Source organism: Ochotona curzoniae, unplaced genomic scaffold (assembly GCF_017591425.1).
Source record: "Ochotona curzoniae isolate NIBS_2020 unplaced genomic scaffold, NIBS_Ocur_1.0 scaffold_1852, whole genome shotgun sequence".
NCBI lineage: Eukaryota > Metazoa > Chordata > Mammalia > Lagomorpha > Ochotonidae > Ochotona > Ochotona curzoniae.
Window position 1 is genome coordinate 10,809,218 of NW_024467087.1, and position 13,874 is coordinate 10,823,091.

At 37.3% G+C, this 13,874-nt stretch overlaps 1 protein-coding gene across 3 annotated transcripts in view; it reads right to left on the reverse strand.

Moving 5' to 3' along the window:
- SLC9A6 (solute carrier family 9 member A6) overlaps positions 1 to 13,874 on the reverse strand; it is a 61,366-nt gene that overhangs the window by 31,992 nt on the left and 15,500 nt on the right. For all 3 annotated transcript variants that reach the window (XM_040999657.1, XM_040999659.1, XM_040999658.1), the window contains exons 3-6: positions 11,941 to 12,018; positions 11,468 to 11,544; positions 9,832 to 9,944; positions 7,102 to 7,207 (exon numbers count right to left, since the gene is read on the reverse strand). In XM_040999657.1, coding sequence (XP_040855591.1) covers positions 7,102 to 7,207; positions 9,832 to 9,944; positions 11,468 to 11,544; positions 11,941 to 12,018 — 374 coding nt within the window. The remainder of the gene's footprint in view (positions 1 to 7,101; positions 7,208 to 9,831; positions 9,945 to 11,467; positions 11,545 to 11,940; positions 12,019 to 13,874) is intronic.

Genomic DNA, 13,874 nt, shown 5'->3' on the forward strand with positions numbered 1-13,874 from the left:
TGACTTCAGATTGGCTCAGTTTCAGCCACTGCAGCCACTTGGGGAGTGAAGCAGAAGATGGGAGATCTTTCTTTGTCTCTCCTTCTCTCTGTAACCCTGCCTTTCAAGTTATATATAAATATAGAGAGAGCATCTGGCACATGAACTGGGACCCATATGCGATCCCAGTGCAAAGTGAGGACTTCAGCCACTAGGCTACCGCACCAGGTTTGGTTGAGTATTATTCTATAGCGTACAGAGAACCACGTGTTCTTTATCTTATAGATTCTTGTGCAAATCAAGCACCTAGGTTGACTCCACACCCTGGCTATGGTGAACAGCATGGAAATACAGGGAGTTCTTCAATGTCCTGGCTTCCTTCCCTTTGGCTATATACTCACAGTGGGATTACTGGAGTATAAGGTAGTCCCACTTCTAGATTTCTGAGGAAACTCCACACTGTTTACTCCAAGGGTTGCACTAAATGACATTCCTATCAACAGTATATGAGAGTTCCGCCTTTTCCGCATCCTGGCCACCACTTGCTGTCTTTGGGTTAATAGCCAGTCTAGCCAAGGTGACAGCACATCACCCTGGCTTTGATTTTCCTTTCCCTGATTTCAGAAACGTAGTGACCATCTGCACTTCTTTTGAGATATGTTTACGTAGTTCGTTTGCTCATTTTTAATAATTAATTTTTAAATATTTATTTTATGATTCCATGATACAGTTCCATAGGCTCCAGGATTTCTCTCTCCCCCTCCCCAAATCCCTTTCCCTCCACTGATTTCCCCAATATCATTACAACAGTATAGTCCTTTACAATTGGTCAAATCTATCATTCTGCTATTTAAGTGCATCTTGACATTGTACGTATGGATAATGGTAGAAAGACCAGCATCCTATTGCCTAAATGCATCCAACAGTTTCATTGGGAATCCATCCTTGATTTGCAAGTAGAGATACACACTGCATTGTATCTTCACATCTGTATGTCATAGTCTCTACTATACAGTTACTATACTGTTATCCCGTTAAATGAAAAGCCATAAAACAAAATCAACAACTACTAGCTGTCCCATTTCAACCTGTCCTCAGAGATTTCTGATCTTTATTTTTAGTGGTTGCTGAAGGGTATAGATTCATCACTTCCTACAGCTAAAGAACGTAGGGTTTGCCTATCCTGGGTTTGGAAATCTCTAGCTTATCTAATACATTCATCTTAGAGGTCAGAGAATTTTCATTCAGTGCTAATGATATGTCCCCCACATTATCTTCATTACTCTGAGAGCTTGTTGGCTTTGTTGGAGAAAAGTTGACAGACTGCATTTATTCCTGTACATGCGCCTCAGTGTTCTCTAAGTACAAATTCCAAGGCCTGCCGGCTGTCCATGACTACCTCAGAAAGAGCATCTGTAGGCCTGAGTACACGCTGCAGAATCCGGCCTGAAGATGTGGGCAAATGACCTAAGGCAATTGTCAGTTTGATGCAGCATTGACAGTGGCCTAACAATGTGATTTGTGTGCCGAGGCCAGTCCACACACTCATGGGCTCTGGTCCCGGAGATCTGCCATGTTTGAAGCAATCATGAGGTATAAGCATGGGTTCTTTGCCAATGCCAGATAATGCCACCCCCAGAAGGTGCTGTGGCTCTGTCTGGGGTGGCCAGGGGCACTGGCTCTTTGGGCCCCCAGCACAACCAGCCCCAAGCTTTGGCTCGTGTGGGCACCAGTGACATGCAAAAATTTCTGAGACTCAATCTGAATTGAAAGCTCTAACATCTGTGCTTAAATGTTCAAAAGAAGCAGATCCTTTGTGAACCAGCCATCTGATACTGTTTTCATAAATAGGAAGAAGCTTTTAATGCCATGCTTTTTGTTGCTGCAACAGCTTGTTGCTGGCAGCATTTTTCAAAATGCTGGCTATAATAAAATATCTATGCCATGCCTCCTGAGGTTGCTTTCACTGAATCAGTTCATGTAAATTCAAGATTCACACCACTCATTGCTTTATTATTTAACCACTGTAACTTACTATTTGCAGGGAAAATATCACCCTATCATTTCACCATACTAACAGGTTGTATTTTCCTCCTGTATTTCTTCCCTCTTTGTTACATTCATTCTGTTTTATCCTCAGTTGTAGCCACAGTGTACAGTTTTAAATTCTACTTCTGACAATGATATAAAAGTCACAATAACAATGATTTTTAAGATTTAAAATGGTTCAAATGGTTACAGCATCACTAAACCAACTCTCCAATGTTAGACATTTGGAGGCTGATAGTAATATTTCTGCTACTATAAGTGACAGAGTGAACAAACATCTTTGTACTTTTTACATTTTTTAAAGATTCTCTTAATTGGGCAGTCAGATACACAGAGACGAGGAGAGACAGAGAAGAAGGTCTTCCATCTGATGATTCACTCCTCAAGTGACCTCAATGGCCTGAGCTGAGCCAATCCGAAGTCAGGAGCCAGGAGCTTCTTCTGGGTCTCCCATACAGGTGCAGGGTCCCAAGACTTTGGGCTAACCTCCACTGCTTTCCCAGGCTACAAGCAGGGAGCTGGATGGGAAGCAGGGCTGTGGGTATACGAATTGTCACCTATGTGGGATCCCAGTGTGTGCAAGGCGAGGATTTCAGCCATTAGGCTACTGTACTGGGTCCAATTTTTACCTTTTTTAAAAAATCTGTTTATTCTTCTTAGAAAGGAAGATTTACAGAGAGAAGGAAATACAGAGAGACAGACCTTCCATCCACTGGTTCATTACCCAAGCGGCTACAACAGTCAGAGCTGAACTGATCTGAAGCCAGGACCCAGGAACCAGGAGCTTCTTCTGGGTCTCCCATGTGGGTTGCAGGGTCCCAAGGCCATAGGCCATCTTCTACTGCTTCCCCACACCCTAACCAAGGAGCTGGATGGGAAGTGGAGCAGCTGAGACATGAACTGGCACCCATATAAAATCCTGGAATGTGCAAGGTGAGGATTTAGCCACTAAGCCATCACTTTGGGCCCAATTTTTACATATTTTAAGCTATTTCCTTATACTACATTACAAAATTGGACTACTATCTTAATTAGAGTTAGTTTCATAGGTCATTCAACTGGTTCTTAAAATTCAGGGCAAGTTAAGCTGCCAACAGTTCAAGTTCCAGTCGCTCCACTTCTGCTCTGACTTCCTGCAAATGTGCCTGGAGAAACAGTGAAAGATGGCCCAAATTATTGGCCCCCTGCTGACCACAGGGGAGACCTGGATAAAACTCCTAGTTCTTGGCTTGGGCCTGGCTCGGCCTGGCTCAACCTGGCCATTGCAGTCATACGTGGAATGAACCAGAAAATGCAAGATCTCTCCCTCTCTAACTCTGCCTTTCAAATAAATAAATAAATGGGTTTTTTCTTTAATAGTTATTTGGGCCAGAGATGTGGCATAGCGAGATAAGCTGTCGCCTAACAATGCTAGTATCCCACATCACAGAGCCTATTCAAGCCCCGCCTGCTCAACTTCCAATCCAGTTCCCTAATGACATGCCCGAACAAGCAGATGACTCAAGCACTTGAGTCCCTCCTAACCATGTGGCAGACCCAGATGGAGTTCCTGGATTTGGCCTGGCTTAGCCATTTAGAGAGTGGACCAGAACATAAAAGAATTCTGTCTTTCCTCTGTCACTCTGCATTTTAAGTAAATTTTAAAAATAAACAACCCCCCCAAAATAAGAAACATTCTTACTAATTCACAGAAAGTTACTCATAAATCTGCTTACTGTAATACTAGTCATAATATTAGAAAACATAATAAATATTAATAGGAGATTAGAAAGGTAAATTTATAGTGTATTCATATAATGGGATAATGCAGGTATTAAGACAATGCCACAGGTAAGAGAAAATTTCAATTTGCAGAAAACTGGATATAGTTCTATGTTTGTTTATTTCAAGCTAGTAACTATATTAATATCTTAATGGGAAAGCCTAGATGAAAACCCTAATAGTGACTATTTGTGAACTCAACTTTAAGAATTTTCCAGTTTCTGAATCAACTATTTTCGATATTCATAACACATATTTTATTATCACATATAATGGCAAAAATCATGCTTACGTAAATGCTAACAACAACATATGAGTGTCTAGTTGTATCACTCTGGTATTTCTAACTCCAACATTGACATTTGGGTGCAGAGAATTATCTCTCGGATACAGTTGAGGGAGGAGTGGCAGGTGGGAACATTGTGCTCTGAACAATGTCTGCTGGACAGCAGTAGCAATCCCCGTCCTTTCACAACAAACAGAATATCCCCAGATATGGCAATGATCCCCACAGGGATGACAACACTATAACATTATTGATAGTTACTATTGCAATTACCAATTTTGTCTTTATTAATAGCACAGATAAAAACAGCCACTTATTTTAATGCACACACCTTTGGTAAACAGTGAAACAACTTGCCAACTTTCCTTAGTCCTTATACTTTCTTTCATAAAAGCTAAATGAATGTAAAAGCAGTTTTTAAATCTGTGTGAATTTAGGTCACCAGCCTAATTATAGTATACCTATTAAATAGCATACTATGCAACCTACACCTTACTTCTAACTGGATAATATGAGAACATGTCAGCATATACAGCTCTACCTCATACAGCACTATAAGAGAGAACCAGTTTCACTTTACCCTCATGAAAAGTATTAACTTTATATTTTCAAAAAGATTGCTAATTCAACAATTTTGTAAAAAGCAGAAACATGGGCAGGCATTGTGCTGCGACAGCTTAATCTACCACCTATGACCCCGGCGTCCCATATTGCAATGCCAGTTCAAGTTCTAATCCAGCTCCCTGCTATTGTGCCTGGGAAGGCAGCGAAGGATGGTCCAAGTACTTGGGCCCCTGCACCCACATGCAAGATCCATCCAAATGAAGTTTGTGGCTCCTGGCTATTATGCAGGCATTTGGAGTACAAACTGTTTTAGCTAGACGATCTCTCTTTCACCCTCATTCTCTTTCAAATATAAATGACTAAATTTTAAAAACAAACAAGAATACGGTCTAACATAAATTTCAAAAAGAGCTGTTTAACATGTTATTTGACAAGCGAAATTCTTTCAGAAAGGGTTCTCTCCACCTTGATGCAAGACTGTTTATTTTAAAAATATGAGGGGGCTTCAAAAAGTTCATGGAAACTTTGCATTATCTTTTAATCTCATTTTGAAGCCCCCTCATACATAGTACATTATCATCAAACTAAGACCATATACTACAAAGTGGAATATTTGAATTTATTTACTTTAAACCACTCAAAGGCAGATTAATGAACACACTTTCCAGCACTCCAGCCTTCCATAGTCAGCCAGCCAACTACTTTTGCTTCAGCTTTTGGGCAGGGGCTCATTAAGATATTTACAACTGACATATTCCTGCTAGATACTTGGAGATTAGCTATCTTTGTAGTTTCATTTTTAAAATAATATTTAGGTTACAATTGCTATATGTATTTCTTCCTCCCTTTAGATAATACATAATTTTCATTTTGCACCTATAATCCACCACACCATGCTTAAGTTCAATATCAATAGGTGTTAACAGCTTTAGGTTTTATTTCTTTTAAAAAAAAATAACATCAGCTATAAATAGTTGTAAAACTTGTGAGTTTACATCTGTTTTATGCATTCATATGCATCATTTAAGGGATTATCAGCGTAACACTTCACAAAGGGTAATTCCCCACTAAGCAGGAAGGCAACAGGATCAACCAAGCTATGCAAACCAGAGTAAATGACTTACTAACCCCTTAAAGTTAACAAGGTAGAAACTACTGAGAGAATGCAAATAAAGAAAAGACGTGAAGGGCTCTTTTCTCTCACAGAAATACCTGGTATGAAGCAAAGGAAATTGTCTACAGGGAGTAGATATTTGCTTAGTAAGAATGTAGGGGGTGGTACATAGGACTGAGTTCCTCAGAGGTCCACACCTGTTCTTCCATGTGCAAACAGCTTGCAATAATTTGTATTGCAATTTCTGTAAGTTGATAAAGGCTACTACTTATTCAACAAATATCTTCAATAAAAAGTATATTAACATTTCTAAAGATTGAAATATTTTTGAAATGATTATGTTAAGTAAAAGAAAAACAAATCAACCTATAATGAGATACGTCTCAATTACCAAATTGACAAAAATACCTAAATTTAACAAATTTCATGTTGGTAAAGCTATGAGAAAACAGACACTCCCATAACCAGTGGATAAAGTGCAAAGTGGTACAACTGCTTTACAGGCAATTTAGCAAAGTTTAATAAAATGCCAAATGTATTTACCCTTCAACCCATCAATCTCACTTCTGGGAGTTTTGGCTATCCTTATACTTATGCACGTACAGAAAGAAGAAAGTTCCAGGTTAGCTATTGCAGTGTTACTTGAGACAGCAGAGAAACGAAAATCCTTCCAATATCCAACAAGGAGAGACTGAGCAAAAAATTGTAGTACAGTTTACACACAATATTCTACATAGCTGCACATAAAAAAATTCTTGATAGAAAAAAATCTTCAGAATCTACTTATATGAGAGAACACACACAGAGTATGGTACCTTAAAAACAAGAAATGGGAGGCAAAAAAGGAACAAAATATATTTGAATAAAAATGCTAGGATACATAAGAAACTAATGAAATGGTTATTTTAAGGGGATGAGGAGCAAGTGGAGGTGAATGGCAGTGAAAACATGACTTGTGACCATGTAAATATATTATCTGGTTAAAACATTAAATCCAATTTAAAAAAATAAAATGGTGATTGTCTTTTTGGAATTATACCTAGGAAATACATGAAATCTGTGTTCTTTATATTAATATTTAAAACCATATACACAAAAATATTACAGAATACAAAATTATATCAACAATCTCATTAAAATATCATGTACAAAAAAGAGTAATATATAACATTTTCCTTTTTCTTCCCTGTATTTTCCATTTACATATAAAGAATGTGTTTCATCAAGAAGAAAAAGCCTTGGCTTCCCAAATGTTTCCATTCATAACACACTCTATTCAATAACAGATTTCCCGTTCTTAGTACTCACACATTGAACATTCAAAACAATACGAAAAGAAAGCACTTACGAGGACAGCACTATGGCAACGGCATCGTTGAGGACACTTTCACCAAACAGAAGTGCATAGAGTTCAACATCAACCTGAAGCTCATGGAATATGGCAAGAACAGTCACTAGCAAGTAGAAAGAAAAATATTCAGACATTGCAAGTAATGCATATCCCCAGTCACTAGACAATTATTAAGAGTTATTTACAAAATGCATTTCTTCATCTTGGAAATTAATCCCCGAAACATTCTCTTACACCATAATAAAGAATCTGTTATTTCATGTTAATATTTTGCTTTATCCTAAGTAAGTACATGTCCCTTTTCTCTCTTTTAAAAACAGCTGAAAATAACCTAGAATGACTGAATTGGCCTAAATTCTTCATGCAATTATTAATATTTCTGTCTTGTGCATTTCTTTTCCATAAACTAAGTATTTGCTATAGGCCAGGTAATCATTAATTTTTAATGAAGATTATTATGAAAAGCATCTTCTACCATAAACATTATCTTTTCTCTTGGAACTTTACAATTTACTTCTACTTGACTTGCAAATTGTGAGCACACCAGTTTGGCAAAAAGAGCAGGAAATGAAAACACAAGTTTAATTTTTAGTTGGGGTGAAATTTATGACCAGAATTATAGCTGTTATATTTGACTGAAAGGAAAAACTATCAGGATGTTACAACTTATGAAGGAAAAAAAATAAACACAATAAGCTTTTATCTTAAAAAGCAATTACAGGGTAATTCTTACGAAATCAAATGAGACTCACAGTTGCATTATAACTAACTGCTGAGTCATATAGCTCACCCACTAAACAGATCCAAGTAGACATGAAAGATTAATATAAGCAGAGATGTGAGAGCCTTTTCCAATCTCAGCCACAAAACCAGGAAACTTGTGCTTTAAAAGATATAATTTCTTACTGCAAGGCACTGCAAATGAAACATACTGATACCAAAGCTTTCGAAGAGAAGAAAACAGGGAGGGTGAAGCAATGCTGCAGAATTCTGAAAAGATCACTCACTCACTTTTCTAAGCAAGATAACAATTGCAAAATAACAGAATTGGGACAAGTGTCTACATACAAAGAAAAAAACTTTATAGATGAAAATGATTTTTGCTTGAGTCATTTGGGCAACACTCCTACCAAAATGAAGAGAAGATTGAAGCAAAACAACCAGTCCAATTAGCTTAAGTTTCTCACAGATTTTGAAAAGTTGAAGAAGTTGATTCTAGTGTGAGAACACATAAATTTGGGACAACTTACTCCTTGCAAAACAAACAAAACAAACAAACCAAAAATCTTTACCTGTTTACTGATTGTGGGAGCAGAGCAAACAAAAAGGGGACAGCCTTGGTTGTCTCTAAGGAATAAATTAATGACTTCCAGCCTTCAAAATGTCTATGTGCACAATAAAATGGCCCTTTGACTAATCTTTAAAAACCATCTCTCATGAGTATCAAACACATTTTTCTTCTTCCCAGAGTACCCTGTGTTATCGGAGTTAACACAGGAATTTAGAGATAACCTTATGAGCCTTCCTGTAATTGTGCTTATATGACAACTAAAGAAGATGATTAACTTACAAGGTCAAAAGATAAAACAGAACAAACTACTATCAAGGTCTCGGCATAATAAAAGAAAATTTCCAACTTTAGTTCAAAAACTTTGGTCTATGTTCCTACCTTGATATCTTCATCTTACATTTTCTCCATATTCCTTACCTGAATGTAGCTCTTAACTTTACCAGTACTATTAGGAAAATTAAAACCTAACTCAGTACAAGTAAACTCATTTAAACACAACTTTCTAGAAGATCTGACACTAAAATGCACAGGGAAATAAGCTGTGCTAATATAAAAATAATGTTATAACCCTAAAACCAATATTATAAAAGCAATTCCTCAGTGTATATTAAAGGTGACCAATGATCCAAAACTCACAGCAGTGCTAACACAGCTGCCATCTATAATCACTTAAAATCTTTTTCTTTTTGCTGTTAAATGCAGACAGGTAAATACAGACACAAGACTTCAAAGGAACTGGTTTTCTAGACATTTGGATGGAAGCATACAATTTTTAGTCATTTTAATTAATTCATAATCAAGTCATCTTCTCTTATACCCAATAACTAAGGAAAGTAACCAGTTTTGTGTTGATTGTTGTGGCACAGTGAATTAAAATGATGCCTGGGAAGTCTACAACCACACTGGAGTGCCGACGCATGTCCTGACAACTCTGCTCCCCATCCAGCTTTCTGCTGATGCATCTGGGAAGGCAGCCGAAGATGGCTCAAGTGCTTGGACTCTGACACCCACGTGAGGAGTTTCTGACAGAGTTCCTAGCTCCTGGTTTCAGCTTGGCTCAGCCCTGCCTCTGGTGAGCATTTGGAAAATAAACCAATAAACAAGGCGTCTCTCTCTTCCTCTCCTTCTCTCTTTAAAATAATTTAATCTTCAAAAAGAAAAAAAAAAGAAACCAATCAAAATTTCTTATAGCCCTTGAATAAGCAAGTTGTGGACTGGTAATAAGCAAATGTAAATAAAAGTAAACTAGAAATGTACATACATACAAATAAATGTGTGTACAAGTCAAAAGGAATCATGAATTTTGGTTCTTCTGCAACTTGGAAAGTACATCACTAATCACAAATTCTGCATCTCAACAAAAGCAATGTCCAGACCTGCTTTGACTGGAAAACAATGTATCTGAAATGTTAAAGCTCCACTCATCCAAAATGTACCTGGATCAGTTGCTGACACGATGGCACCAAACAGCAGGCAATCTGTAAAGTAAAAGTCTCCTGCAAGCTGTCCAGTCGCTTTCATCAGTGTCACACAGCCATACATTATGGACCTGTCCAATAAACATATTCCAACTTCAGAAAAAGAAATCAACTGGGTTAAAGAAGTTAGAATAAGCATAGGAAGATGCAAGGTGGGTGTTTAGCCAAGCAACTAAAATGCCTGTGTCTTACAAAGGGATGCCTAGATCAGGTTCCTGGCTGAAGGAAACAGGGATGGCTGGAGTAACTGGGTTCCCATCCTAATCTCCCTGAAGTTGTGCACGTGTTGGGAGGGAACCAGCAATGCTCGCTTTCTTTTTCTGTCTTTAAATAAAAAATAATCTCAAAAGAAGAAAAATGTAGGTCTACTGTAGCATACTTTGTGACCAACCCCAACTTTAATTTATGTCATTTAAATATGATATTGCTTTGATCTTAAGGAAAATTCAAAGTACTTATAATCTACGTGAATAGAATTCACTGAAAAATCTCTTGGACATACTCAGAAATAGAATATTGCAAAAATCAAAATCACATTAGGGAAATACAAATAAAAACTACATTAAGATTCCACCTAATTGCAGTGAAAACAGCCTGCATTTGGATATTTACTACACAACACCTGCTGGCATGGATGTGGGAAGAAAGGTACCCTACTCCACTGTTGGAAGGAGTGTAGGCTAGTACAGCCACTATGGAAGTCAGTAAGGTGAATGTTCAAACAACTGAAAATGGATCTATCATATGAACCAGCTATCCACTCCGGGGGAAATATCAAAAGGAAGTAAAATCTGCATATGAGAAAGTGACTTGCAACTCTATCAGCACAATCTGCAATAGCAAAGACATAGAAACTACCCAGATGCCCATCAAAAGAGGAATGACTGCAGAAACTCTGCTACATATATTCCATGGAATACTACTCAGTCATTACAAAGAATGAAACTCTATAATTTGCAACAAAATGGTTCCGACTGTAGACTATTATACTCAGTGAAATAAGCCAATCCCAAAGGGACAAAAATCATATCTTCTCTTTGATGCAAGGCAACCATCAAGCAAAATACAGAATTAATAGATAAACATAGGCATATACACATATACGTATATACATATATATACTTGTATACATGTATTCATCTAGAGAAACTGTATAATGGAGATTAGTATATTGAGAGGTGAAAATATATTACAATATGTATCTCTACTCCCGAAAAAAAGATGAACTCCCAATGAAACTGTTAAATAAATGTCAACAATAGGATGCTGGACTTTCTACCATTGTCTATCCCTACAATGTCAGGACACAGTTAACCAGAATGCTGGGTTTGTGATTGTTGCCGAAGGACTATACTATTGTAATAATACAGGGGAAAACAGTGGGGAGATGGGGAAGGCATAAGGGGGAATCTCTAAGCCAATGAAACCATATCATGAAATATATATGTATGTGTGTGTGTATATATATACACATACACATATATACATACACATACATATGTATATATACATATATACATACACATATATAAAACACATTATTACAAAATTATGCTTTGAAGGTTAAATAGTATTTTAAGCATGAAATACTTACCCAATAACAAAACAAGAAATTGCTGTTCCAAGAAAAGCATATGCTAGAATAGAGCCAAGGTTTCGAAAGAAATGTCTCTGACAAAAACAACAAAAAAAAGTTACACTATGTTAGAATATTTATCAATTACTTGCAAAAAAAAGCTTTCTATTCTACTCTGCCATGCTAATAAAAAAAATGCATTATTCACTAAAAGAGATAAGAGAAAAATTCTTATGCAAGCATAAATTTCAGCAACTACAGAGGATAAGGGAGGAAAATCTGAAAGCAACAGCCTCTTCTGAAATGTTGGATATCCCTCAAAACCGCTGAGTTTAGGCCTGCATTGTGGCATAGCAAGTCAATTCAGTGTCTGAGACACTGGCATCCCATATGGGCACTCTGACTTTCAAATACATAAACAAACCTTATTTTAAAAAGTTCTGAATGTAACTTAAAGTTCTTCAAGGGAAATGAAATACAAAAACACTTACCCTTTTGAGACTATAGCCTGCATAAAATATGATAGGAGGAAGCAGTATGTTGAAAAATACTTCCGGATCAAAAGTAACCTGTTAAAATTATTTTAAAGGAATTTCATTAACAGATGTCATTTTGCATTATCAAATCATCATAAAGAAAAATCAGTAAATCTTAAATTGGTCAAAGGTAAAAACATTAATACAGTAACAATGTTTCTTACAGGATAACAATAAAGTATGAAATACTTTCCAAACACATAAATGAACAGTATGTGGATCAATTTAGTGATATGTATAGAAACTATGCCAACAAACTTAATAAAAATCCATAAAATAGGAAAAATCATGAACTTTGCTTTAAACAAGAGAGTTAAAACTAGTGATTTTTAAATTTAAAAGTACAGCATTGCTGTTGGCAAGAAGAAACAGATCTGTCTTGTGGGTGACATTGCTAAAGGTATACAAATTGAGCATCCCTAATTTCAAAATCTAAAATCTGAAATGCTCCAAAATTTTAAAAAATTTGAGCACCATCACAATGGCATGGGTGGAAAATTCCATGCTAAGAAACTTTATTTTACACACAAATTATTTAAAAAGTGGTATATTATCATCAGCCTTTTACATAATGTATATATGAAATAGATATGAATTTTGTTAAGAACTGGATCCCAAGATATTTATAATATCAAAGCAAATATTCTAAAATCTGAAAGCTTATTTTTTTAAAGATTTATTTTTTATTGGAAAGGCAGATACACAGAGAGGAGGAGAGACAGAGAGGAAGATCTTCTGTCTGATCATTCACTCCCCAAGTGATTGCAATGGCCAGTGCTACGCCAATCCGAAGCCAGAAGCCAGGAACCTCTTCTGGATCTCCCATACAGGTGCAGGGTCCCAAAGCTTTGGGCCTTCCTCGACTGCTTTCCCAGGCCACAAGCAGGGAGCTGGATGGGAACTGAAGCTGCCAGGATTAGAACCAGCATCCATATGGGATTCCGGCGTGTTCAAGGCAAGGACTTTAGGTGCTAGGCCACGCCACTGGGCCCAAAATCTGAAAGCTTCTAAAACACTTTTGGTAACCTAGACATCTTAGATAAAGGATATTAACCTGTATAATAATACAGTAAAAAAAAAAAATCTAAGGGCTGGCATAATGGCTTAATTAGCTAACCTTCCACCTGCAAGCTCCAGCATCCCATATGGGCACCAGTAAATATTCTGGCTGCTGCACTTCTGATGAAGCTCCCAGCTTACGGGCTGGAAAGGGAGGGAGGAGAGGATGGCCCAAATCCTTGGGATCCTGTGCACACAGAGACCTGGAAGAAGTTCCTGGTTCTTGGTATCAGATTGACTCAGCTCTAGCCACTGTGGCCATTTGGAGAGTGAACCTATAAATAAAAGATCTTTCTGTATCTCCTTCTCTCTCTAAATCTGCCTTTGTGATGAAAATATTTTTTAAAACTTCTATACAATTCAGATCTCTAACCCTGAAAATCTAATTCATCTTAAGACTTATTTGCTGCAATAATGCAGCTGTGTCCTTGTGTTCATTAAGGCCTTAGGATGTGACAGGAACACAAAGCAGCTACACACACATGCTAACATTCCCTTCGCTAGCACTTTGAAGGAACTGGAATTTTCCACAAGCGTAGAACATTCATACTGCAAAGCAAACATTAAGTTCATATGAAATTTTAAAAGCATTAAAGAGTCAGGAACATAATTAAGTAGCTTTATAAGTCATATTCTACCAATGTAGGAGACAGGAGAGGTAGAGTGAACAGCCAAGGGTGCGTGGAAACAAAGAAACATGAGCAAAGCAGCCTGAGGATCTTCAGGAGGGAAGCACCGAGGGAGCGGGCGCAAAGGAGCCCCAGCAACATCCGGGAGGCAGTATGACTGAAACCTCACCTCCTACATAAAGCTACATCAACACAACACAA